At 39.5% G+C, this 27,446-nt stretch overlaps 1 protein-coding gene across 2 annotated transcripts; it reads right to left on the bottom strand.

Moving 5' to 3' along the window:
* Positions 1-215: 215 nt before the first annotated feature.
* On the bottom strand, positions 216-27,446 carry LOC124143703. Of its 2 annotated transcripts, none has more exons than XM_046512760.2 (4): positions 27,096-27,446; positions 4,446-4,647; positions 3,283-3,434; positions 216-1,342 (listed from the first exon to the last, which is right to left on the bottom strand). In XM_046512760.2, exons 1-4 carry the CDS (start codon positions 27,145-27,147, stop codon positions 1,239-1,241), a joined length of 510 nt encoding a protein of 169 aa, XP_046368716.1. In that variant the 5' UTR covers positions 27,148-27,446; the 3' UTR covers positions 216-1,238. The 2 variants fall into 2 exon arrangements, with proteins under 2 accessions (XP_046368716.1, XP_046368717.1); XM_046512761.2 differs by having other exon boundaries at positions 4,446-4,641.

The following is a 27,446-nucleotide window of genomic DNA, read 5'->3' as shown; positions in this document are numbered from 1 at the left end:
GAGCAGGCCTCAGACATTTACCATTTTGGTGAAACCCATGTGAACGGGTATGGTGCCGAGGAACGAACAACCATAATGAGGGAGAACCGGGATTCGAACCCATGATAAAGATTTTTGGCACGCCTAATGCGGCACTTTAGACGCATAGGCCACCTGTGCCTCCAGACCAACAGATGAGAAGTCTCGGGAAATTACTGCATAATAGCATCAATGGTAGGAATGGGTTTATTTATTATACAACAATGTAAACACAATATTTAGAATGGACAAATCGATAAAAAATCATATTGAAAACATATGCGATAATAAGAACTGATACTTGTAACACATAGAGGATTGTTAGAGTGAGTGGGCATGGTTTTACGCCACTTTTAGCAATATTCCAGCAATTTCACGGCGGGGGAACACCAGACATGGGCTTCACACATTGTACCCATGTCGGGAATCAAACCCGGGTGTTTGGCGTGACGAGTGAACGCTCTAACCACTAGGCTACCCGATCGCCTCAAAGGATTTTTGGAACATGTGAATATTGGAAATATATATATAAACAGAATGAACTAATAATGATTTCTGAAATTAGCACACAAATTCAAGCAATTTTAAAACATAGCTATCTGCCGGAGATGACCGTTGGTAGAAAGCTATGAAGGATGCCAATAGATAGATAAGGATGAGAATATATGGATGTCAACTTCTTTATTATGAGGAACACAACGTTTCGGCGTATATGCTTACTCCTTCATCATTCGCCTGATGAAAGAGTATGCATATACTCCGAAACATTGTGTTCCACATAATAAAGAAGATGACATCCATATATTCTCTTCCCTATGTGTATCACTTCTAAATGCCTTTCAAAGACCTAATAGATATATTGTTTAAGTTGTGAATAAATAATTCAAAGGTAAGCATTTCAAGTAATACCACGATGGTTCGTGTCGATGAAAACTGAGACTGAGACTACTAACAGACAACGGGAACAAATCGAGACGAATCTGGTATACAAACCAACGATAAGTGAAACGTGAAACTACCCAGGAACAGACACTTCATACAGTATATTTAGGAGCCTCAGATCACATGGCAACTCGCACCAAAGAGTTTTTCATCCCGATGCTGGTCCCTTTCGCTTGTTTAAATATGATGCATGGACCCTTCTTTGAATGCGTTTTCTACAAAGGAGCAGAGTTTGTTGAAGTAAAATCACAGGGTGCTTTACACTGAACCAGGCCAGGCTAAACTGTAGTAGTCGCAGTGACATACGAAGGTGGTGCTTCCATCCCAGACTTCCCCATGCCGGAGCTGCAGGGACCGACTGTCACAGACGCTTGCACTGGCTCTGGGGAGGAGAACAGGGAATACATGAGAGAAAACCATAAACTTGTGCTGCAATTTAAGTGCAACTCTAACATTGTCATGTAAGGTATCTTAGACACGTCGCCTATTCTCTATTATGTTAGAGGGCGGTCGGGTAGCCTAGTAGTTAAAGCGTTCGCTCGTCACGCCGAACACCCGGGTTCGATTCCCGACATGGGTATAATGTGTGAAGCCCATTTCTGGTGTCCCCCGCCGTGATATTGCTGGAATATTGCTAAAAGCGGCGTAAAACCATACTCACTCACTATTATGTTAGCTATCATTAAAACCCGCCATTATGGTAGTGCTTGAATATTACTAAAAGCGGCGTTAAACCCAACTCACTCACTCACCCCTCATAAAAATATTTTCTCCAAAACACATAGGGGATCATGAAATATATACGTTATGATGATAAGCTTTGAAAAATAGAACGGTTTCGGAAACAAAACCTAACGCTCCAACACACTCGAAACATTGCACGTGGGCCATGCAATTTCTCTGTGCACGAGCATTAACAGCCAATCAAATCGTTGACGCTGTTCTGCATGCTCGGCGACGAGGTTTTGTTTACCTCAAAGGTTATTCTTTATGACTTGTAGTACATTGTTTACCTGAAACGATACATATGATGACCTGTATTGCATTTCCAGTTACCGTGGACGTTATATATGATGACCTATAGTGCATTGTTGAGTTACCGTGGACGTTATATATGATAACCTGCAGTTCAGTGTTGATTTACCGTTGATGTTATATATGATGACCTGTAGTTCAGCGTTGAGTTAGACATTAATGATTACCTGTAGTGCATTGTTTAAATACAGTGGACGTTATATATGATGCCCTGTAGTGCATTCTACAGTTAACGTGGACGTTACATATGATGACTTGTGGTGCAGTGTTGAGTTGCCGTTGATGTTATATATGATGACCTGTAGTTCAGTGTTGAGTTACCGTGGACGTCATATATGATGACCTGTAGTTCAGTGTTGAGTTACCGTGGACGTTATATATGATGACCTGTAGTGCATTCTACAGTTACCGTGGACGTTACATATGATGACCTGTAGTTCAGTGTTGAGTTACCGTGGACGTTATATATGATGACCTGTAGTGCATTGTTGAGTTACCGTGAACATATATATGATGCCCTGTAGTGCATTGTTGAGTTACCGTGGACGTTATATATGATGCCCTGTAGTGCATTGTTGAGTTACCGTGGACGTTATATATGATGACCGGTAGTTCAGTGTTGAGATACCGTTGACGTTATATATGATAACCTGTAGTTCAGTGTTGAGTTAGGCATATATGATTACCTGTAGTGCATTGTTGAGTTACCGTGGACGTTATATATGATGACCTATAGTTCAGTGTTTTGCTAGGCATATATGATGACCTGCAGTGCATTTTTCAGTTACCGTGGACGTTATATATGATGACCTGTAGTGATGACCTGTAGTGCATTGTTCAGTTACCGTGAACATATATATGATGACCTGAAGTGCATTGTTGAGTTATCGTGGACGTTATAAATGATGACCTGTAGTTCAGTGTTGAGTTACCGTGGACGTTATATATGATGACCTGTAGTTCAGTGTTGAGCTAGGCATATATGATGACCTGTAGTGCATTGTTCAGTTACCGTGGACGTTATATATGATGACCTGTAGTGATGACCAGTAGTGCATTGTTCAGTTACCGTGAACATATATATGATGCCCTGTAGTTCAGTGTTGAGATACCGTGGACGTTATATATGATGACCTGTAGTGCATTGTTGAGTAACTGTGGACGTTATATATGATGCCCTGTAGTGCATTGTTAAGTTACCGTGAACATATATATGATGACCTGTAGTGCATTGTTAAGTTACCGTGAACGTTATATATAATGACCTGTAGTGCATTGTTAAGTTACCGTGAACGTTATATATGATGACTTGTGGTGCCTTGTTCTCTTCCATTTTCTTCTTCAAGAAGATTCTGCCGCACATGTGCATAAAGACAGTCAGGACCATCAGGATGCAGAATGTGCCGACGACGATGCCGGCCAACATCAGAGCTTGCATCCTGGGCACACATGCCACAAAATTTCAAGTTAGTCATTGTCTCGATTTATTATTCTATAGGATTTGAATTAGTCATTTAGAAATTTACAGGAAGACTGTTCCACTGTAAGAATGTAAATGAATCACTTATTTCCTGATATCAATATTTACACAGTCTAGACTTCCTTTCTCAAAACTAGCACCTTGACCCAGAAACATCATCTGAATGCAAATACTACTCCCATCATTTATCTTTGTTAAATGTTGAAAATTATCTTTGACGTGAACTGCCTTTGTATGATAGGAGGACGACAGCAATGTTCAGATGCAACACATTTAGATACACCAATGAGTATGGCGGTCATAACAATACGTACACTGATTGTGTGTTCGTAGTGGATGAAGATGAAGACCACGTGATGGTGGTGTGTCGTACATATGAATGTGCCAGAAATGAATGTTATCAGCAATGTTAAGTTCAGTCTTCTACACGTGACAAAAAAAAATTAATGTGGGAGGCTCATGTCAAAGGACAACATTAAGACGCTGAAAACTTGATTGAGTGCAAAATTTCGTTCTGGTGAAGCATTTATGACATTTTTCTACAGCTGTGTATTATTGTATTATAGGCTGGAGGTCTGAAATACTGCATTAGGAATGGTCTGTCTGTCTGTCTGTCTGTCTGTCTGTCTGACAATCTAGAAAATGTTTTCATTGTATACTTGAACAGTATTTCTGTTGTAGCCTCTGAGTGATCAATCAGATTCATGGTATTCTCCACAGTCAGAATCCAACGCTTTCAGTTTGTAAACAGTCACTAGCAGTGTATTGCATGTAATCAGTACAACTAACCAGCATCAATGGCAGAAAGATTAGTGATGTCATTTGATCGTGACGACATGGTAACAGATGACGTCACAATGGTCTACAAAGCATTGTCATATGTTGTGCAAGTTTATTCTGGAGATATCTCCCAAGATCTCACCAAAGTGGTATCTCCTATATATAGTCCTCAACAACAGTCAAGACTTACGTTGCGCTATTGTCCTCCTCCGGTTGGGTAGTGTCCAAGGTCTTGTTGTGTTGGCACACAGGTTCTCGTGGGCAGCAGAAACGTGTCCACGAGTCACCGCAACACCCACAGGGGCAGTTGAACAACCTCTTGTAGGGGGTCCTGGACCAGGAATGTTCATAGTCGTAGATCCAGCAGGTGTCTGCAGCCTCAACACCTGTAACTGTAAATGGCAATATATATATATATATATATATATATATATATATATATATATATATATATATATATATATATAAATATATATAAATATATATATATATATATATATATATATATATATATATAGACACAGGCGAAGTTTAGCAACGTTGGTGGCGTAGTGTAGTTGGATGAATGACCGTGTTCGGCAGCTTGGCTCCTGAGAGTTTCTAGAGCTTCGAATTCTTTCCTGTCCTATACTGAAGCACGTGTGGTGTCTCCGTATATAACCCTGTTCACCTAGCAGTAAATGGGTACCCGGTAGAATAAGATGGTAACATGACTGTTAACCTTTTAACACCTCAAATGGGGCTGTATACTCGCCAGGGAGATGAGAACGGAAATCTGATGCACACTGATCCTTTAACCGGGGAAACAATGGCGTTAACACTTTGAGCATGCTTCAAATGTATGGACTATAGCTAAATATAAATACCGGTATCCATTTTATTAGTTTTTAGTTTCATAAAACCGTTACGCCCTAACACTGCCCTTTTTTAATTCCTGTAACCTACTTGTCAGGAATCTCCCCGCCTTAGTTTATTTTGTTCAAAGCGACAAAATCATGTCCATAATTATAAGCAGTCTCGGCTAAATAAGCGTCAAATGGTACTTTTAAAAACCTCCAACCCACACAACCTAAACTTATGGGCCTATATTTGAAATAGCATATCTGCCTGTTTAATATACCCTTGAAAAATAGGGTTATAAAACTCTTAGGATTACATTTTCGTGATCGTGTAAACTATTTTCAGCATCACGATCACATTAACGGTGTTTGTCAAGATCACCGCACTGCGTCATTCAATCTATACTTATAGAGTAGTTAGATGTCATGGTTAATGTTGAATGCCTGAGTCAGTATAAAAATTCTCATTGACTTGACAGAATCCACAACAATGGACCGTTAGTATTCTCTCGATCTCTCGACCTTAGTAAGTATATCATAATTTGTATAGTCAGATCGTACTTCATAGCCAGAAGTGGGGTGGGGTAGCCTAGATGTTAAAGCGTTCGCGCTCGTCCCGCCGAAGCCCATTTCTGGTGTCCCAAGCCGTGATGATGCTGGAATATTGGTTAACATGGGGTAAAACCATACTCACCCACTCACTCACTGTAGAAATAAGTATACAGCGAATACCTGTTAATCCAGAGGATTATGTTCCTAATGGATATATATGATAAACTGAACCGATCTTTATTTAAACTCAGGCCGCGATACAAACAATAGAGATAAAACATATACATGTATTTGCATCATCGTAAATATAACCGACAAAACTCTTTCCATAATCATAAAAAACTCAACAAAAGCGACACACTCCTTTCCGCACCGGTCCATTGTAGATTCCGTCTATATCAATAGCATGTGTTGATGAATCGCAATCAAGTAATGATGACACGATGTGTTCGCTAAAAAGTGAGCGTATCCTGCCCCACCGATGGCGCACGCCACAAACGAATGCAAAAGCAAGGTTATGTCAAATGTTCACCCGAAAACAAACTCGAGAACATAAGGTACAACCCAAAAGAAGGAGTTGCATCGGACACAATTTTGGTCACTGATGCGTCAAAAGCCCTCCACATGTTCATCATAAAACGTTTTGTAAGCCTTACTAACGCATTGAATGTTGTAACCCAGCAACGTCGTATGACGCTCTTTGAAAACTTCGAAGAAAGAGCATCCTTGATTGTATCTCAACATGTAAATACCAAAGGATGGAGCCGCTGGAATATTGTTCGCCATAAAGGGAAATATAGCTTTTCGAAAGGTACACTCTAAATATGAAACAGATGAGGCGGTTTCACTGGTCTCTTGTATTTCTGACTCCCCGAGGCAAGAGAGTTAACTGACTATAAAAGTCCAGTTTCCACCCTTGCCGAGGGTCTGTTAACACCCTTGTCTCTGGCAGATGGGTTAATCACGGAAAGGAAAATGTATGGTTACTTGAGATTTTAACGATATAATTCATCGATATACTTAACCTTTAAATTGAACTTCTTCGTCATACTCCCGTGTTTTGATATTGCAATCTTGATGCAATACTTGATGTTTTGAGAATCCACATGGTATGAATTCCACTTTTCCATTAATGTCACTTCCTATATTTTCCGTGAATCTAAAGGAAGCCCTTCCTTGATTTTTAGTTTTGTTGGTTTTGCGGCAAACGCTTTGACAACACTAATAGTGATTTTACTGTTGTCGCAAATGACAGCAAGTCACATAAATATGTTCACACATAGCATTATAGATATGTCACATATCAGACACACACACATTTTGTGAGTAATCACTACCTTTGAATAGAATTACTGAGAACATAGTGTTTATATAATTATTAAGTGTGGATAAAAGAGCAGCACAACTGACATGGTTTGAAGATTTGACACAAAATATGATACTTTTGACAATGGAGGTATAACAGAACAATATTTTCAGTTTATAGGTCAAAGGTTTCCTAGAATATACAACAGATGCTTTCAAAATAAATTAAACTTCATCAATGGCATGGGTAGTTATTTCTACATGAAATAAAGTATTTGTTGAAATATCAACATTTCTTGTGTTTGCATCTTCCATCAGGGTTCAGCAAAGACACAAGTCCATATAGTAGTAGTAGCCAATAAACATTATTCTGGACCAGTAATCTCAAATCGGACTGTTCCAACTCATTTGTTCAACTTTGCTTTATTATCAGAACATTTTGAATTCACAAATTATGAAAAAAGGTGCAATTGTTTTTCATCACTGACTTAAATGAATTATTATGTTCTTGTACCTAATCGTGTTCATCAATGTTCTCTGAATGATGATGAAGCTGAACGTATTAATTTTTGGATTCCTGGTAATTATTTGATTTGGATCTTTTGACCATCACTATAATAAAATAAACATTTAATCTTGCTCATGCACTGGTCGTCTGGTCCAGAATTGACACAATTCACGGTCATCAGCGTCATGACAATTATAAAGTTTACACCTTAATGTAAAGCACCATTCATTTGTTCCCTCAGAATGAATTACACGTCATTCATTGGCCTGTTCCTCGGTGTGTTTCTCATTGGGTGATATCGCCTATAAATTAGTGTGTTTTATCTTAACTTCGGACACTTCTGACTTGATGTTGCTGTCTGCTGGTTCATCTTGGTTACTGTACAGAGGATCAACACTCCTCGATAACCCAGAATAACCATTCATGTACATGGTTCACAGAGAAACAAGGCAATAAGTATACACAGTGTAACATTACCAATGTCCGACACCAGTGTGTTAATCACTGGAACTTAAATAGTATTCACGTGAATGGATAATTAAGTGGTCTGACCATTTACATGGAATACTGGTAAATCTGTTGGATTACCCCCTCAGATATTCATGATCTAAACATATTGATTCGCACAAGCCTATCTACCTATGACTAAGAGGTCGTGGAATTCAGACAAATTAATTGAATTTGCTGGCAAGCGAAATATACATTACAATAAACGTTTAGGTGTGTGTGTGTGTGTGTGTGTGTGTGTGTGTGTGTGTGTGTGTGTGTGTGTGTGTGTGTGTGTGTGTGTGTGTGTGTGTGTGTTTGTGTTGTTGTTTTTTTTGTGTGTGTGTGTTTTTTTTTGTGTGTGTGTGTGTTTGTGTGTGTGTGTGTGTTTGTGTGTGTGTGTGTGTGTGTGTGTGTGTGTGTGTGTGTGTGTGTGTGTGTGTGTGTGTGTGTGTGTGTGTGTGTGTGTGTTCGGGTCGTGATGTGAATATTTCGAATATTGGATAATAGTAATCACAATGGCTATGTGTTCAACTATTGATTGATATGTGACACTGTCACTTTATTTTTTCTAAACTTGGTCCTGATTTACCATAACTTAAAAAGGTTTTAAATATTTTTGTTTTGCATTTTGCGAGGACCGTTATTTATTTAGGAACAATTATTTTGGGGATCATTATACTTACAGGTAGGGTTACAAGTATTTATTTGGCATGCAATATTCACTTTGTCAATTATCAAAAGGAGAGTAATTCATTTTATTTCATGATGCACTTGAAGACCCGGGTTAGAATAGGTCTTCAGCAACCAATGCTTGCCGTAAAAGGCGACTATGCTTGTAGTAAGAGGCGACTAACGGGATCAGGTGGTCAGTCTCGCTGACTTGGTTGATGCATGTCAGTGTATGCCAATTGCGTGGATCGATGCTCATGATTTCAATCACTGGATAGTCTTGTCTAGACTCGATTTTTTACAGATCGCCGTCATATATCTGGATTATTGCTGAGCGCGGCGTTAAACAAAAACAACAACAACAAAAACAAAAAAAAACAAAGAAGGCAAGGCCATGGCCTTCGTGTTCTTGGTTGCCGAGGGTGTCACCATGGTGGACTATCGTCCAAAAGGCCGGACAACAAACGAGGCATATTATGCTGCATTTATGAGTCAATTACGGTATGAAATGAATACTAAGAGACGTGGGTGGGAGACGATGTGTGCTCTTCCACCAGGACAATACGCCAGTACACAAATCAGTCATTGCCATGGCTACAATCCACGAATGTCGCTTTGAACTCCCTCAGCACCTACTTTAATCTCCTGATCTGGTTCCTTCAGACTTTCATCGGCTCTCAACCATGAGGAAAGCTCTAGCCGGGACCCATTTTGACTCGAATAATGACGTCATGGCATCTGTCAAGAACTGTTTGGACAGCCAAGTAAAGGGCTTGGCAAAAGTGTATCAATGTGAAAGGGGATTGTAATGACAACTAATACATTTTAATGTCTAATTGGGCCAATCTTTCTAGGCTCAGAAATTGTCAATCACCCGTCATGTCTTTGATGGTTCAAATCTCTAATGTACAATTCGTAATTGCGAAGAAATACCACAAAAAAATAAATCTGAATTCGAGGAAAACGGGAAACAACAAAACATCAAATACTGTTTGTGAAGAACATTCTGTCAAACAGAGAACAACTTTCGACTTTTAACAGACGCTTGACAGACACCAACAGACACGTGGTCTCGTCCGTTCGATAACGTAAGTCTGCTACAAGCAGAAGATAATAAACCCGGCCAACAAAGCTACTGCGACTCGACAAGCACTCTTGAGACACGCATGTCTTTACTGGTAATATTTTGCAGCATTATTTTAAGCTTCAAACCAGGTTAACACATTATGAGAGTCTTTGTGACATTCCCCACAAAGATGCTGAGGCTACGGGGTAAAACACTTCGGGAGATGACTAGACGTTAAAGTTTTCTGTACTTCTAGTGGTTGCTGGGTTAAAACAAGCTACAAAGCAATCATGTCCTTATTATATTTTCTCCGTTTAAACAATTGACAGTTACAAGTAGCTTACGCACCTGAAAAGCAAATATTGATTTTATGTTGAAACTCTGATACAAAAGATTTAATCGATCTTTTTCCGAAGTGCTGGACATAAACGAATACCGGAAAAAGATTTCTTCAAAGACGGGAAAGTAGACTAGACAAAACGAATCTAATGGAAAACACAGTTTGCAGAATTAGATATGAAAATTTGATTATATCAAAATATCAGTAAATTAGAAAAACGCTACTGGCGCTTAATTTTTAATCAGGACTTCATCTCTCGAGTGTGACAGACAAATAAGAATGTAGAAGTCAGAAACCATGATGGTCTTGTTGCATCTGACAAATCTGGAACATCTCTGGACCAAATGTATTGCAGTCAAATGTTGTGTGAATAAGTTGGATTCTGAACGATGTTCTGTGCGAGGCCACGAACACTTCCATTTGTCCTCTCAGCTAAATAGCCATGAATTATTCCATGTAGTGTAACTGAGAACCAGATTTACAGTTTATCGGAGAATATTATGGGGCAATTCCTTTATCAGTAAGTGACCCAACAGAAGCAGTAGATAGGTAACACTTACAGTCGCCATCATTGATTTTTCTATCAAGACTACTTTTCAACAGTTACTTTTGTTGAATGATTATGTAATAATGTCTTGTAATTAGAAAATGTTTTGAGTTGACAATACAGTGTGATTAAGACTTCTTGGATACGTTTATTTATATCGAGTCCAAATTAGTTGAACGTCCACATACCACTCACATACAGTATTGTAGCCATGCCTGGAGTGAGTGAGTGAGTTGGGTTTAACACCGCTTTTAACAGTATTCCAGTTATATCACGGCGTGTCAGCTCAATGTGGGAGGAAAGCCTGAAGTGATGCAGGTCTCAGACGTTTACCACTTCGGTGAAACCCAGGAGCACGGGTATGGTGCTGACAAACCTAGAAACATAATTGGGGCGAACCGGGATTCGAACCCACAATCATAGGTTTTTGACAAGGGACGCCACTCTGCACAGCGAATCGCGGCGCCTTAGACGACTCGGAGACCCGTGCCCCCGTAGCCATGCCTGGGACCACACAAGGAAGTTGAAGGTCAGATAATAAGAAAACTCGAAACCAGAGTGCGGTTGCACTGTAACTACGCTGTAACAGCGCTGTAACTACACTGTAACATGAACACACAATGCCATTTAGAAAGTGGTCAAATGTAACAAATGTTATAACATTTCCATAGTAAAGTACAAATTCTCTATCAGAGTGAGGCACTTTGGGAAGTGTTATCCCAAATATAATATTTTCTAAATGGCATTGTGTATTCATAGCTTTCGGCCATGGGAGCCGTGTCAATTTACACTTATCAAAAGGGTATACAAATTACTTGATCTACACTACCAGTTGTCGGATTTGGTGCCTCACTTTGGCAGTGTGGGTTCGAATACCAGATGGGACTCAACCCAAAAACGTACTAGAATTTGTATTTTACTAAGGAATTGTTATCCCTAATATAACATTTGTAACTTGAACTACGTAGTTACTGCACTGTAACCAGACTGTAACAGTTCTTGAACTGCACTATAACTGTGCTGTAACTATGCTGTAACTGTATAAAGACGAGAATCCAACAACGTTGCAGCAATGCCAGGCAAAGGGGCGTCATGTTAATTTATGCAAAATGGCAATGTTCTGTTGGATTGGCGTTAGTGATATCAGACATTATCAAGATAAATTATTGAATGTTCTAAAGGTTGCAAACTGATGTCTTTATCCCCGTACGTGCGTTCGTGTAACCATGGCAAAATTGCTACCTTGAAAACAATGCAAACGGCATCTGAAGTACACTCCGTCAATATATTTGATTAAAATTGCAAGTGGTGCTTGTTGTCAGAGAACATATAACTCTCGTGGAAAATAACTCGTCAAAAATTTCAGCAGGTTGTTGAAAAACATAACGTTCTAGGCAACTGAACATAGACAAAACAGAAGGTTCATTTATAGGACGAGTGTAATTTCCATGACATGCTATATACATGCACAGAGTAAACAATGGCATTCGTGTCAGGATGTCCATTTTAGGTTTTAGAGTAAAGTAAATTAATAACGGCAATGCAAAACTAAGATTACTTACTTCAGTTGTTTGGTCTATCGTATGTTCAACTTGGTTATATTGATTAATTTTAATTGTTTTTTAAAAGTTTCGCTCAAATGTACATGACGATTGTTAAGGGCAATTCGTCAGTTTTCTGGGAATATACGTACATACTACTGTCATCTACTTAACATCTACGCGGTTGCATACGTCATCATCAGGCATTTAAAGGAAGCCATCGATCGACGCCCAAAGTCTGGAAGATCTACAGTAACGCATGATCTAAATGCGCCACAGTAAAGACACATTGACGCTAAGAAAGCACGATAATGTTAGCCTCGTAGTGTGATAAGCAGCGCTTGGAAGGAACGCTCGGTGGTTACCTTCAGCGTAACTATAGAATGTTTCCGAGGCGGTTTTAAAGTCTTGCCACTGACGGTTGGGCTTAATTAGTATTTAGCTGGGTCATCCACAAAAGAAATGTTTGGGCCGAGACTTTAAAACTGCGCCCCACTGTGTTGCGAAACGAATATATTTCTTAACGTTTTTCTTTACTTATAAGCAGCAAAATCTCCGCACTTGTACTCAGGTCACGTAATTCAAAATAAACATACCGTTTTAGTTTCAACAAAGTTAGTAATTGTACTCTCGCGTCACTGGATTTTCAGGTTCATCGATCGCTTGATTGTCTTGTTTGTTCACAGGCTGACGTCGCATGGCAGGTGTACTGCTGTGCTGCGTCAAGCAATAAATACTCACTTTTTTATGCAAATTGTGTGAGTGACGGGTGCTACCGGTAGGGCAGCGTATGCTTACCCTTTACGCGAACACCTGGTGTCATCACTGATTTTCAGTGGTCAATTCAAATAATTTCTACAGCTATTTGCCCAATGGAATCTGTTTCGACGAAAATCTAGACTGGTTATTCTCTTGCAATGAAAATGTATATTATATCAGGCTTTTAACGATGTTTCAGTTCTATAAAAGTACGTGAGCCACGTGTGGGTCAAGTCGGAACCCACTAGCGCAGGTATGGTGTTCACGAAGCAAGGATAACTATCAGTGTGAACCCTAGATTTAACCCCACGATCAGCGGCACCAGCCACTGCACAGTAACATCACTCTGCATTGCAACTGCGCCGCGTTGGATCCCTGTGTTCTCCCCGCCCCCTCACTTCAGTACCAGCTGTTTAAACATACGCTCCTGAGGACGCCGGATCTACAAGTAAAAGGTCCTGCAGGTAATTATGTATTGGAAAATACAAAACAATTGTCTCCGCTCTTTCGGCATATTAACTATGATTACACTCCATAAAAATCAATAAATGACAACGTCAGACAGACCAACCTCGGATCCTTCTCAAGTCGTTCGTACAACACCTTGTTTGCTTAGGACAGTATGAAGCATCAATGTAACAGTCAATGAGTGAGTGAGTCAGTTTGGATTAACGCGGCTTTGAATAGTATTTTAGTTATATCATGGCTTGCTGTCATTTCTGGCATATAATGCCTCTTCCGCATCCTCTTCCTCATCAAACTCCCCCAACACGCAATGCTGCAGGCTCACTCTTAGACGTTTACAACTTTGGTGAAACCCAGGATTTGTGACAAACCCAGTAGAATAATCACGGTGTTTAGGAATTCGAACCAACAATCATAGATTTTCTGGCACACCTTAGGAGTGAGTATGGTTTTGCGCCGCTTTTAGCAATATTCCAGCAATATCACGGCGGGGGACACCAGAAATGGGCTTCACACATTGTACCCATGTCAGGAGTCGAACCCGGGTGTTCGGCGTGACGAGCGAACGCTTTAACCACTAGGCTACCCGACCACCCGAACGAATAGGAACGAAACTCTGCACAGTGGCGCCTCTTTTGCAGTCGATGGTTACCCTAACAACAAAGGGACAATGGTCAGTGTCACATATGGCACCTATAACGACACTATGAACCTACACAGTTAACGTCTTTGGGTAATACGTGTTCAGACGGGGGTTGGATGCAATGCAATTTGTAATGTGGGCAATGAATATTGAAATTGCCAAATTAATAACAACAGATGTTCAGTGATCGATTCATTACGTTTCATCGATATTTGGCTTTGTACGCCCCAAATCTGTTTCGTTGGATAATCGTAAACTGGAATATTCAAATTTTACATTAGGAATCAACACACCACTCAACAAGTAGACAACGAGGGGATCTTTGTCTCGCACGCCTATTTCTCAATATACAGATGTTAAAACAAGTTATAGTGCTTGAAACAATACTATACAAATCACAATAATCAAAAATGGCGAAAACCCGTATCATAAGAAATCTACCCGTACCCTAAGAAATCTGTAATAAAAGCAGAGTCCATTGTACGATTCCTACTTCATCGTAAGCCTGTGTTTTTGAATCACCATCAAATAGTGATGACACCGGGTGTTCGCTTAAAGGCGAGCGTATCCTGCCCCACCGGTGTCACGTCAGTCAACAGACAGAGGCGTTCTATTATGGAAAAACCTAAGGGTGTTGCGTTTATAATCGTGTTTTGTTGCGAGTAATAAACATCATCAAGGATTTCTAAAGCGCGATGTGTCTCAGTACCGCTTACGACAGTGACATGGGTGGCGTAGTGGTTTAAGGCGCCATTGTTAGTTAGCGCCCCTTAGAGGTTATAGGATCAGCTGTTCGTGGGTTCGAATTCTGGTGAGTGAATACCCGTAGTTGAGGGTCTCACCAAGGTGATCAACGCCTAGGCCTGCATCTTTCAGGGTTCCATCCCTAATATACCGTGACATAACTGAATAAAAGCGACAAACCATTTCCAAATTCTCAATCAACCAATCTCTATTACAGAAGTAGTGAATATCTATAGTACATATATATCTATATCTATAGTAGATATAGGGGCACAGGTGGCCCAGTCGTCTAAGGCGCCGCGATTTGCTGTGCATAGTTGCGTCCCTTGGGCACGCCCGAAACCTATGATTGTGGGTTCGAATCCCGGTTCGCCCCAATTATGTTTCTAGGTTTGTCAGCACCATACCCGAAGTGGTAAACGTCTTAGACCTGCATCACTTCGGGCTTTCCTCCCACATTAACCTGATACGCCACGATATGACTGGAATACTGTTAAAAGCGGCGTTAAACCCAACTCACTCACTATAGTACATATCTTTGTGGATATAGGGCGGACATAATGATTTCTACTTCTTTTAGTCACTCAGCTTATCATTTCTAAAAAAAATTATTGCATGTAATATCTACTCAGTCAAAGTCTTCAGTACATTAATATTTTATAGAAAACATTAATTCATTAAACTTAAAAATATTTGGAAATTGATACATTGATGGATGTAGGTATGCAATTCGTAGATTTTGGTGAAATGGACAAATGAGAAAAAGATGGTACTCATCCTCTATTAGCTGTAGATTACACATTCTACATGTTCTAATTGCCTTTTGGATTTTGGAATATCATCCCGTTTCTATAATTGATTCATGTGATGAGCATCATATTCATAAGAGTCGATTGTACGATTCCGACTACATCATGAGCAGGTTTCACTATCAAATAGTCACGAAAGAATCTCTATCAAATAGTGATGATATCAGGTGTTCATAAAAAGGTGAACGTACCCTGCTCTACCGATGCACTGTTCAAAGCGGCATTAAACACAACACAATGACTTTGTTCGAACCATGCTTGTCATTTTTTAGTAATTTTGGGTACTCTTATATAGATACCAACACTTTCATGAAGCACTTTCATTAGAAACCAGATGTCACCCTGGCATTTTGATTTGCTTTAAAATGATCTGATGTTTTTTCTTGCGTGAGAATAACTATTTTGGTGTGTGAACAAAAGCTTAAAAGTGAAAGGCGTTTTACAACATGCATTATTAAAAATCTAGTGCGTTGTACGGAAGCATTAGACGGCAACATCACAGTCCAACAACAATGTGCGCTGTCATCATTTGCACGTCGTAGTTGACAACATTTGTGTATGTACAAACGCCTCAACGAGATGTGTCACCATGATGGATGGATACCAATAAAACGTACTTTAATTTGCTTTTTATTTATTGAATGTACATCCGGTACCTGTTATGTTGCCATTGGATACTTTAAGTTGGGGAAGTTGCCTTGACAGCGTATACAAACAAGAAAACAATTTTTACGCCTGACAAAAGCGTTCAAGGGAGGATCCAGCATTTTCAAAAGGGAGGGGTTCAAAATAGAAAAACCCTTTTCTGCCTACAACATACTACATTTGGTTTTCAAAAGGGGGTTGGGGGTCCTGACCCCCTGTACCCCCCTCTGGATCCCCCTATGGCGTTAATTATCAGCAATAAGGAATCGTCACCGCCTTTAATCTTGTAATCAACCATTTCTTTCATCAGCCATTGCAATACAGATGTATGTACGCGTGGATGCTATTTTATGCTCTGTTTATTATGAATGTCTACCAAAATTGATTTGATATATATTCTATCAACTGTAGTGATCCCTCTCTGGCTATTTATGAAATGTGTTTTTATCAGCATGACTTAAAATTAAAATACGGCTATGACATCACTATTGTTCCAACTGTAGATTGTCTGTAGAGAACTGACAGTTTACGGATCTACTTTCTGAAATGTTAATTTTAAGCTCATGCATTAATTCTAAGCCCATTCACTAGGAATGAACTGACAACATCGATCGCACGAGCAGTACGAATATACAGTCTTGTTCAAATGCAGCACGGACATAAAGGCAATTCGTAAATTTTGGTGAAATGGACAAATGAGAACAAGATGGTACTCATCCTCTATTAGCTGTAGATTACACATTCTACATAATCTAATTTCCTTTGGGATTTTGGAATATCATTCCGTTTCTATAATTAATTCATGTGATGAGCATCATATTCATAAGAGTCGATTGTACGATTCCGACTACATCATGAGCAGGATTCACTATCAAATAGTCACTAAAGAATCTCTATCAAATAGTGATGATATCAGGTGTTCGTGAAAAGGTGAACGTATCCTGCTCTACCTATGCACTGTTCAATTGAGGCACGAAGTTAAAGAGTCTCGTGTATTACGAATGTACTTCATGGAGTTTCCGTGCATGATATTAAATTTTGTGTTGCATTTATTTTGTATTATTTACTGATATTTTTTTAACTATAAGGCTGTATTGTAAATCTGATTAGGCAGTATTTCGCTGGCTCGTACATTATTTGTAACTCATGACCCTGGCCAGTTATTTGTTAGGGGGCACGGGTGGCCCAGTCGCCTCAGGCGCCGCGATTCGCTGTGCAGAGTTGCGTCTCTTGGGCACACCAGAAACCTATGATTGTGGGTTCGAATCCCGGTTCTCCCCGATTACGTTTCTAGGTTTGTCAGCACCGTACCCGTGCTCCTGGGTTTCGCCTTGGTGGTAAACGTCTAAGACCTGCATCACTTCTGTCTTTCCTCCCACATTAAGTTGACACGCCGCGATATAACTGGAATACTGTTAAAAGCGGCGTTAAACCCAACTCACTCACTCACTATTTGTGCGTTATCCTTGTTATCGAGTAACTTGTGAAGAATGTCTTGGTATCAAAGGCGTGTAATCAAAGCGAGAGGAGTTATGTCTTAGCTTAAACATACTGTATTCACAGGAAGGATTGGACACACGTTATCACAACTTATATCGCCCTCTATCATAGAGTTACATGTATGCTTACTTGCAATAAGATATTAAATGGCGGAAAATAAAGATCAGCATCGGATAAATGTATTTATGAATCAGTATTAACATTCAACAAAGCATGCAAGGTAAAGCTGCATTGCCAACTAGCGTCATGTCAATATTAACATGACAAACATATCTCACAATTAACAATAGCGTTTGTGTCGATTCGTTTCTGCCTAATCAATCAAATTTATCTTTCCCTGAAAAATGACATAGGACACGGCATTGCATGCAGTGCATTTGGTAGTGGCTGGTTTCATCTCCCTTAACCATGTTTGTTTGTTTGTTTGTTTGTTTAACGCCGCACTCAGCAATATTCCAGCTATATGACGGCCGCCTGTAAATAATTGAGTCTGGACCAGACAATCCAGTGATTGACATCAGGAGCATCGATCCACGCAATTGGGATATGATAATGCATCAACCAAGTCAGCGAGCCTGAATCGACAAGCATATTAACTTTTTACGGCAAGCATAGGTTGCTGAAGATCTATTCTAACCCGGATCTTCAGTCATAAGATGTGAGGTGAAATTGGGTTTAACGTCGCGTCCAAGATTATTGCACTTATATAGCGACGTGCATGCACGTGTATGTGTGTGTGTGGCTGCTTGTACTAGTCCGGACTGATGCCGATTTATAGTGCTAGCTCACTGAGATACCATGCCGCAGTTTAACATGAATACCCCACTCAGACACAGTATACTGACTCCGAGCCGACCAGTCCTTGTTTTAGCCCCTTAATGCCGAGCGCCAGACAGGGTAACAACAAGTACAATCTTTTAACGTCTTTTTGTATGACGCGGCCCGGGATCGAACCCTGGACCTTCCGCTCTCCGGGCGGACTCAGTCATAAGAAATACGAACTGCTCGACAAGGGACACACATAAAAACATGGGTTCAGGGTGTACTTCTTGATTCCATAACTCGTATCTTAAATCAGAATACAAATTACAACTTACAAGGAAATGTTCTTCGTCTTCGACAGCATTGGTAGTACAACATTTATAAAGACTTGCAATTGAATAAATGGGCGAGTGAATCTGCCAATCTCTATATCTGATTCCACAAAGTACACGTCTCAGTGACCTATATCGGTAACGGTTCAGACATGAGATTCAACAAAAAGATGTTTAAATGTCCTATATGGTCACAATCCTACGTGACATAATAGGACATTAGTAGTGATGTCTGCTCTATCATAACTGTATAAATGTGGTAAACGAACATCATTATATTTGCAAATACGTGGAATAACTCATACTGGCAAACACTGAAACGATCAGTTCAGTAACCTTCAAAAACAATCACCTGATCAATTGCGAACATTTACCAACCCGTGACAATTGTGTCGAGTCGGAGGATACCGTCGCAATGAACGCGTATCTAAATTTACTACTGTTCTACTGGCGGCTACTCTCAATGGCTGGGCCCTAGTGGAATGGTTCCTACAGATAGATATTCTTTATTTCCTCCAGATATTGAAGATACATATCATATATGATATTATGTATAATTACAGAGCTGTACAGTGGTACAATTTAACAATATTATGAGAAATGATAACTACAAAATGCATGACAATCAAGCATTCTTATAACTGTTTTGTAACAGATACAGCCATTTCCTACAGCATCTTGACACAATAACCATAAGGTCACCCCATAGACTTTGAGATAAAGAGCTAACACACTCAGGCATACCGCCAAGTAGTACAGACAGGATTATATCATAGTCCTCACTACATAGTCTTGCAAATGTAGAGACATCTATCACATCACAAATGGTTTCAAATAGTTCATTTCTGTCATTCATATTCAATGTACAATACAAAAAGACATGCTTAATAATATCATGAGCTACAATTCTACATCGACATTCCCTAGATTCTATATTTAGGCATCCCAACCGTACAAGATGAGACAGGTTTGGGAACTGTTCAGGACGTTCAAGTGCAAGCAGCCAGAGTCTGTGTTCTTTATCATTACGTAGCGAAACATATCTATCTAAGTGAAGTCTAGATAGCAGCTTAGAGCATACAGCTTCCTGGTCTGCAAAAATAATCCTTTCCTTAACAATATCAGACCATGCCTTTTTACTTGGGAAGCTACATTTAATTAGATAATCTTCTATTTCTGCATAGAGATTGTATTTTTTGACAAGTCTAAGCATGTTATATACAGGTGACAAAGCACATCGTTTTCTGAAGTTATCCAACGCTATTTCGTATCTAAACTGCCCAAGGCGAGTAATGAATACCTTTTTTAAAAACATAGCTGTAACTGGACCGGCATAGTTTTCCAAGTAGTAACAGTGACTGTTTGTCAATAAAGGATTGGAGAGATATCAAGCCCTTGTTGTCCACAACAACAGTACCTGATGTACATTTTGGAAGGCCCTGTATTTTTCTACTGAAATAACGTTGAATAACTTCCAGCATATCATATTCTTTGAGGGTTAATAGTCCCCAGACATTACATCCATAGAGCCCGCATGGGAGTATCACTCGTTCCCAGATCCTTTTTGCTGGGATTGGATTCATGCCTCCAAACTTTAGTCCAGTATCATTATTACTATTTATTAACATTTATAACTTTTCACAAGCTAATTGTGTTCGTTCTAAGGAAGACTTATCAGAGCTAATCCTGACACCTGCATATATTATAGATTGCTGAAGTGGAACACACATACTGCCCAAGTACAGGGATTGAGAGCAGGTAAATTTACGCTGCACATCAAATATTAGAACAGCGCTTTTCGTGACATTGTACTTAAGCTGCCATTTATATGCATACTGATTTACAACATTGAGAAGATCTTGAAGGCCTGTTGGTGAGCTACTAAACAGTGTTGTATCATCTGCCAAGAGCTGGCCTGGATCAATTGCGAACATTTACCAACCCGTGACAATTGTGTCGAGTCGGAGGATACCGTCGCAATGAACGCGTATCTAAATTCACTCCTGGTTCTACTGTCGGCTACGCTCAATGGCTGGGCCCTAGTGGAATGGTTCCTACATGTAAGCCGAGCAACCGAACTCTAATTAAGACGAGCAGACCTTGTGTTTATGGTCTGGAACACAGGTCAAGGACCGCTTATTAACTCAAAATTCACATCTCATTGTTTTCTTTTACCCCACTATTAATTTGATCTATTTGTCAAATTCAACCGAAACCCGGTCCCGTGTTACACCTTTAACACACGCGTGGGTCACGCGTTGCACACGCGTGCTCACCTCGTGTGCAATCCGTTGAGCTCCCATATCACAAGTTTGTTGCACGCGTTGAGAACGCGTTGAGAACGCGTGCAAGGGAAATGTCAGGCGTAACAAAGGTGTTATTCGAATGAGTGAGTTTGATTTGGCGAAATTTACGAATTTACGATATTAACAGCATCACCGTTACATCACGGCGTGTGAACTTGATGTGGGAGGAATGACCAAGTGAGGAAGGTCAGACATTTGCTATTTTGGCGAAACCCACGAGAGCGGACAGACAAAGAATATAAGAGATACGGATGCTAGTACGACTCAGGCTTGTAACTCAACACAGCGAATAACTGTGTTGTGTTGGATACACGATCTTGAATAGTGCAACGTGTCAGGCTTTGATATACCCAAACACAATACCAGATAGGGAAATCGAGGGACTTGTACTGTATGCAAGAACTCGATTGTGAATTGATGGACTAATGAGGTCAGTCTCCATGTGTTGCTTTTCTATCCAGGTATACACTGAGCAGGCCTTGTGTTCTGGGAACATGTGCTCATTTGAAAAGAAACATACAACTACAATCTTCAACGATTTCCATTATATTGATCTTTTTAGAGAACGAAAGACACATAAAAATACCAACGCAAAATAAATTTGAAGTTGTTCAAAATGTTCCAGATTGCGAACAATACGAATTCATTATTGACAGTGAGTTTCTACACGTGATCTTCGCAAACCGACAATGATGTTAATCAGGCGTGTGTAGAACGTCTCATTAGCGTCATCATAAAGGAGACGATGCTCATGGGAAATATGCACAATTACTCACTGTAATGCATCACACCACGTAACGGCTTAACATCTCGCTGCACAACATGACCGAATTCGTTTTTACAGCCATTAGTGATTCCAATGCATTTGTCTGGAATGAATTTTTAAAACAAGACAGTTTATCCGTAATATTGTGCATCAGTTGCATCCCCAAGGTGAGACAGGATCTGCTGACCGTCGGTTCGAATCTAGGTCCGCCTACTTTATGGTCCTTTCTTTATTACTACCATACCAGTGCTCATGGGTGTCTAAGACCTGTGTCATTTGGGGCTTTAAGTACCACACACAACTGATTTCTTCAGGTATATAAGCATTATATACCAAATTCATTACACCTGAAGAGCTGTTATATCTTCTTCAGGGTCAATAGTATTACAGGCCTGTATACTGTTCTAACATTTTGGGGGCGGTCGGGTAGCCTAGTGGTTAAAGCGTCCGCTCGTCACGCCGAAGACCTGGGTTCGATTCCCGACATGGGTACAATGTGTAAAGCCCATTTTTAGTGTCCCCCGCCGTGATATTGCTGGAATATTGCTAAAAGCGGCGTAAAACCATACTCACTCACTCACTCTAACATTTTTGGAAAACGTATGGTCTAATTACGCAATGTAGTTGCTGAAAACTGGATGTACGTTTTACTGAAGCTATGAAATGACCATTATGCTCTTGATCTACTACCCGCCAACAAAATGTTTTCATGCGAATAATATGGATGGTTTCCTAACGGTATAACCATCTCATGATCAGTATCCGTATCAATTTGAGAGAAGTATACCTCTTACCTCACATTTCCACCGAGAGCAATGTACGAACATACACGTACTTGTTCCTTGGGCTCCCGATAATCAGTGATAAAAGAGTTGATACTTTTTAAGGTTTCAAAAAGATTCCCATGACGAAAGCCACTTCTTCGATAAATATAAGTATGTTAAAACATTTTTCATGTGAGAAACGTTCAAGATCGATTGCTTTGGCTAAATGCCAAACAGAAACAACACGTACATTATCTTCAATAGTTTCCAGATAGCCATGTTGCCAAATGACCCTATTCTGTCAATATCATTCTTATAACCGATGTTTCCCTTCCAGCAATGATCTCACTATCATATACAGTCAAGTCTCGTTAATCCGACAATCGGCTTTATCCGACACTAATGATGGGAACCGATTAAATCAGTGCTATTTAGACCCGTTAATCCGACAGTCTCGCTCTCCGACTCCGACACACCTAATTTGCAACGAATTACCGAAATCACCCATTAATCAGTCTCGTTAATCCGACACAGCGATCAGCGTACTCCGTGGTCATCTGCCCGCGAGTACACAGCCCGTGTTTTGATGCGAGACGAGTCGGCTGGTAGCTGCATATTAGAACGGCTGCAGAGATAAACTTGCTTAACAAGAAAAAATATTGCGTTAAATAAAGAAAACAGGATTAATCACGTGCTTAGATTACCTCAATCTCATTTTAATCAGATACAAACTCTCGCTATCTCCGAAGACATCTCATTACGTCAGAACAAACTTTCGCGAACTATGACCGACCAATGAAATTACTAACAGGAAGTCTACGTTAGCCACGAAGAAAGCAGCTTTCTTAAATTTTGCGGTACCAGTTCAAAACTGGCAACTTCCATTCCAGACTATGCTTTTGTAATTTGTAGTTTTGTCTGATGATAAATGCATCTGTCGGACCTGACGTCCTTCATTATATGCCTATTGTGTGTGGCAGATTGAGATTTATGCACAGATTATACCATAGATTGATAAGCTTAAACATAATGCAACGTCATTGTAGCTCACCTGCATATTTTGTATTTTATTCAATAATAATGACTTCCTAAACTTATATTATGGAACATGTGGAAACGTCTATATATTATAACAAAAATAATGATCAGATCATAAAATAGTGCCGCGATGTTGTAGTTCACGTGCAGATGTTGCCAACAACTACTTAAAATGTCAACACAGAAACACGTGACATAAGGTTTTATCTATAGTTAGGGTGATTTAATTTCTGTAAATAAATACAAAATAAATGTTTTCATTCATTACCAATATTCAAACTCCATGGCCAGTACATTGAAAAACTTCTGGATAACGTGTAAGTGACTCCAAACTTGTGACCTTGATAGTAACCTTGGCTCTTCTCATAATTAACTTTTATTAACAACTGATAAGGATTGTTCAAGTTAAAGTGCATAAGCAACTCGCAAAAAAATGATACCACCACTTTCCTATTTAAACATTTCTTTCTTTATTTGTTTGTTTGTTTGGTGTTTAACGCCACACTCAGCAATATTCCGGCTATATAACGCGATCTGTAAATAATCGAGTCTGGACCAGACAATTCAGTGATTGACATCGTGAGCATCGATCCATGCAATTTGGATCGGTGACTTGCATCAACCAAATCAGCGAGCCTGACCACCCGATCCCGTTAGTCGCCTCTTACGACAAGCATAGTCGCCCTTTAGGGCAAGCATGGGTTGCTGAAGACCTATTCTACCCCGGATCTTCACGGGTCTAAACTTTTCTTTAATGAAGGCCATGACCTTACACAGACATTCCAGTGACATCGGATTGTATGGGCCTTGTAAGAATACTTGAATATATAAGTTTTGTTCCTGTTGAGGTTATAATTGAATGCAATATATGGTCAATAATAACTGGATACAATATATGGTCCATAATAACTGGATACAATTTATGGTCCATAATGGACTGAATAAAATATATGGTCCATAATGACTGGATACAATATATGATCTATGATAACTGGATACAATATATGGTCCATAATCACTGGATACAATATATGGTCCATAATTACTGGATACAATATATGGTCCATAATAACTGGATACAATATATGGTCCAATAATAACTGGATACAATATATGGTCCAATAATAACTGGATACAATATATGGTCCATAATAACTGGATACAATATATGGTCCATCATAACTGGATACAATATATGGTCCATCATAACTGGATACAATATATGGTCCATCATAACTGGATACAACATATGGTCCATAATCACTGGGTACAATATATGGTCCATAATAACTGGATACAATATATGGTCCATCATAACTGGATACAATATATGGTCCATCATAACTGGATACAATATATGGTCCATCATAACTGGATACAACATATGGTCCATAATCACTGGATACAATATATGGTCCATAATAACTGAATGATGAAGTTGACCTTCAGCTGACCTTAACCAAAACAATATTAAACTCTATTCGTAATATACTAAGTGGTATACTTACTGAATAAATGTAATTATAGTGATTAATGTTCTGTATGAAAGTATAGTCAGAAACTCTAGTTTTCCTCTCATTGACTTCGGGCAGCTGAAATCTAAGACTATTCTTATAGTTATCAGCATTTCAAAGACATTGACAAAGTACAAAATGTAGGTCAAACAAGGTCAACATTTAAAACAAAATCTTGCTATGGCATATTCACTGGACACGCTAAGTCCCACTACTACGCGTACAATGTGTAGCAAAACCGTTTTGAAAATATGGTTACTGTGGATTGAAAGTCGGATTCGAACAGATTCGAACAAAAGCGATATTAGCGCTACAAGTATCTTCCTTCTATGCTTTAACAGGTCATAACATTCGATGGCTTTGTACAAGAAGGTCATGGTGTCATCCTCGCTGGGATGAGGCATGCCGCGTTTCAGCTTAATCGGTCCATTAGTTTCCGAGGAGAAGATGATGATGAGATGACATACAATGACGTCAACGATGCCGCAATTTTACACCTCCGGAAATGCGGGGTCGATTTTCAACTAAGGACATTCATATGAATGGACATTTCATTTTAAAACGTATTCTATTTTCAGACTGACAAAGAGGAAACCAATTGAAATTCATGAACACATGTGATCTTTGAAACTTATCTGAGTGTAATGTATCACAAATCTCTTCCCTTTGGCAAGTGGTCATGGTTTTCAGATTAGATCGGATTTTCAATAGAGTCTGTCCTGAGAGCGAAAATCGGTGGACGCGTCATACCAAAAGACTTTAAAAGATCGTACTTGCTGTTACGCTGCCTGTACACAACAAGGACTGCTCAGCAGGGAGCCTGTGTAATGCTTCTGAATGGAGTATCCATATTAAACTGCGACATGGTAACTCCATGGCTAGAACTATAAAACGGGCATAAATCCGGAATACAGGCAGACATACACGTGTATGCACGTCACTAATATGATTGAAATAATCTTGAACGGATTTTTAACCCCATTTCACCTCACCTCACCTCACCTCAGACATGTGTCACTAGTTTCCTGGTACATCTCATGATTGTCTGGTTTGTTTACTGGCAGACGTCGCATGACAGTACTATTGCTGAGCAACAAACACATTATTATGCAATTTGGGGTGCAACTGGTATCCTTTTCGCGAACACCTAGTGTCATCACTGATGTCATCAAGGAAAGGAACGTGTTACCAGAGCAATAGAAACACACTATATACATAGTTTTCAGAAAATGATGGATAATGTAACATACATGCATTTGGACAGCCAACGTATAAAATCAAATAATGTGAATTATATAACAAAATAATTTTTCTTCAATGTATGCTACATGCTACTAGATTAACTGGATATGATTAATGCCAGACGTGTTTTGACAGACTATAAAAAGCACAGAATGTGGTTGACGTGCAATCCTTTTGAATTATTCCCTTATTGATACTGCAATGTCCATGCTTGGTTTTTTAAATTACAAGGCTTTAGTAGATACTTTTGTATTTAGGTGTGCGTCTGATCTCTGCAGCAATCTTTCCAAATGATACCCTTTGATCTGGAATGATTACATTTACCAGAAGCACGGAAATGTAAAAGACACACACAACAGTTCTTCCTCATGCCGTCAGTGAAGTGTAACGGAGCGAACTCGCAGTTTTCTGCCTATGAAATCCTTTATGTAGACACTTTATGTATGCTGAATCATGAAAACTACAGTGGTCTAATCTTCTGGTAAGAAACATAAACAATTGGTAGTGCACACATGTCCACATTATATACTATGAAACTTTTTTATTAAATAGAGATTCTCGTATGTTTGTGACTATGAAACGACAATTTATAACGACAAAATGAAAAACCTAGGATTCTTCAAATAACACGTGGTTCTAACCTATGTTCAGCAAACAGAACGCAGCCTTTGAAAATATTAAGAAACAAAACGTACCTGAGAGACATGCAAATATACCGTAACACACAGCAGGTATGTAAGCCTGCATAGTCTCGTCCAAAATGTTCTCGCCTTCCGTAAAGTCTCGCGAGATTTCAATTATGTTTCTTTGTTACCTAGGATCTTCTTCAAAGCTGCTTTCAGCTATGCAAACTTCGTGCTTCAAAGCATAGCAGGTATTAAGAAAAACAAGTTAATCTTGAGTCTTGAATGGAAGTTTGCACTCTGTTGTCACTAAGATGTGTCCGCATAAAAACAGCTGAAGTTCCCTCTTGGAGACCCATCAAGGGAGAGTCCTTCCTGGATATTCTCAGATGAAATCACTGGAAACGCTCTTCTGGAAACAAG

Source organism: Haliotis rufescens, unplaced genomic scaffold (assembly GCF_023055435.1).
Source record: "Haliotis rufescens isolate VD_foot unplaced genomic scaffold, xgHalRufe1.0.p SCAF_7, whole genome shotgun sequence".
Taxonomy (NCBI): domain Eukaryota; kingdom Metazoa; phylum Mollusca; class Gastropoda; order Lepetellida; family Haliotidae; genus Haliotis; species Haliotis rufescens.
The sequence above is the reverse complement of the archived record's forward strand: the minus strand, read 5'-3'. Positions and strand labels throughout refer to the sequence as shown.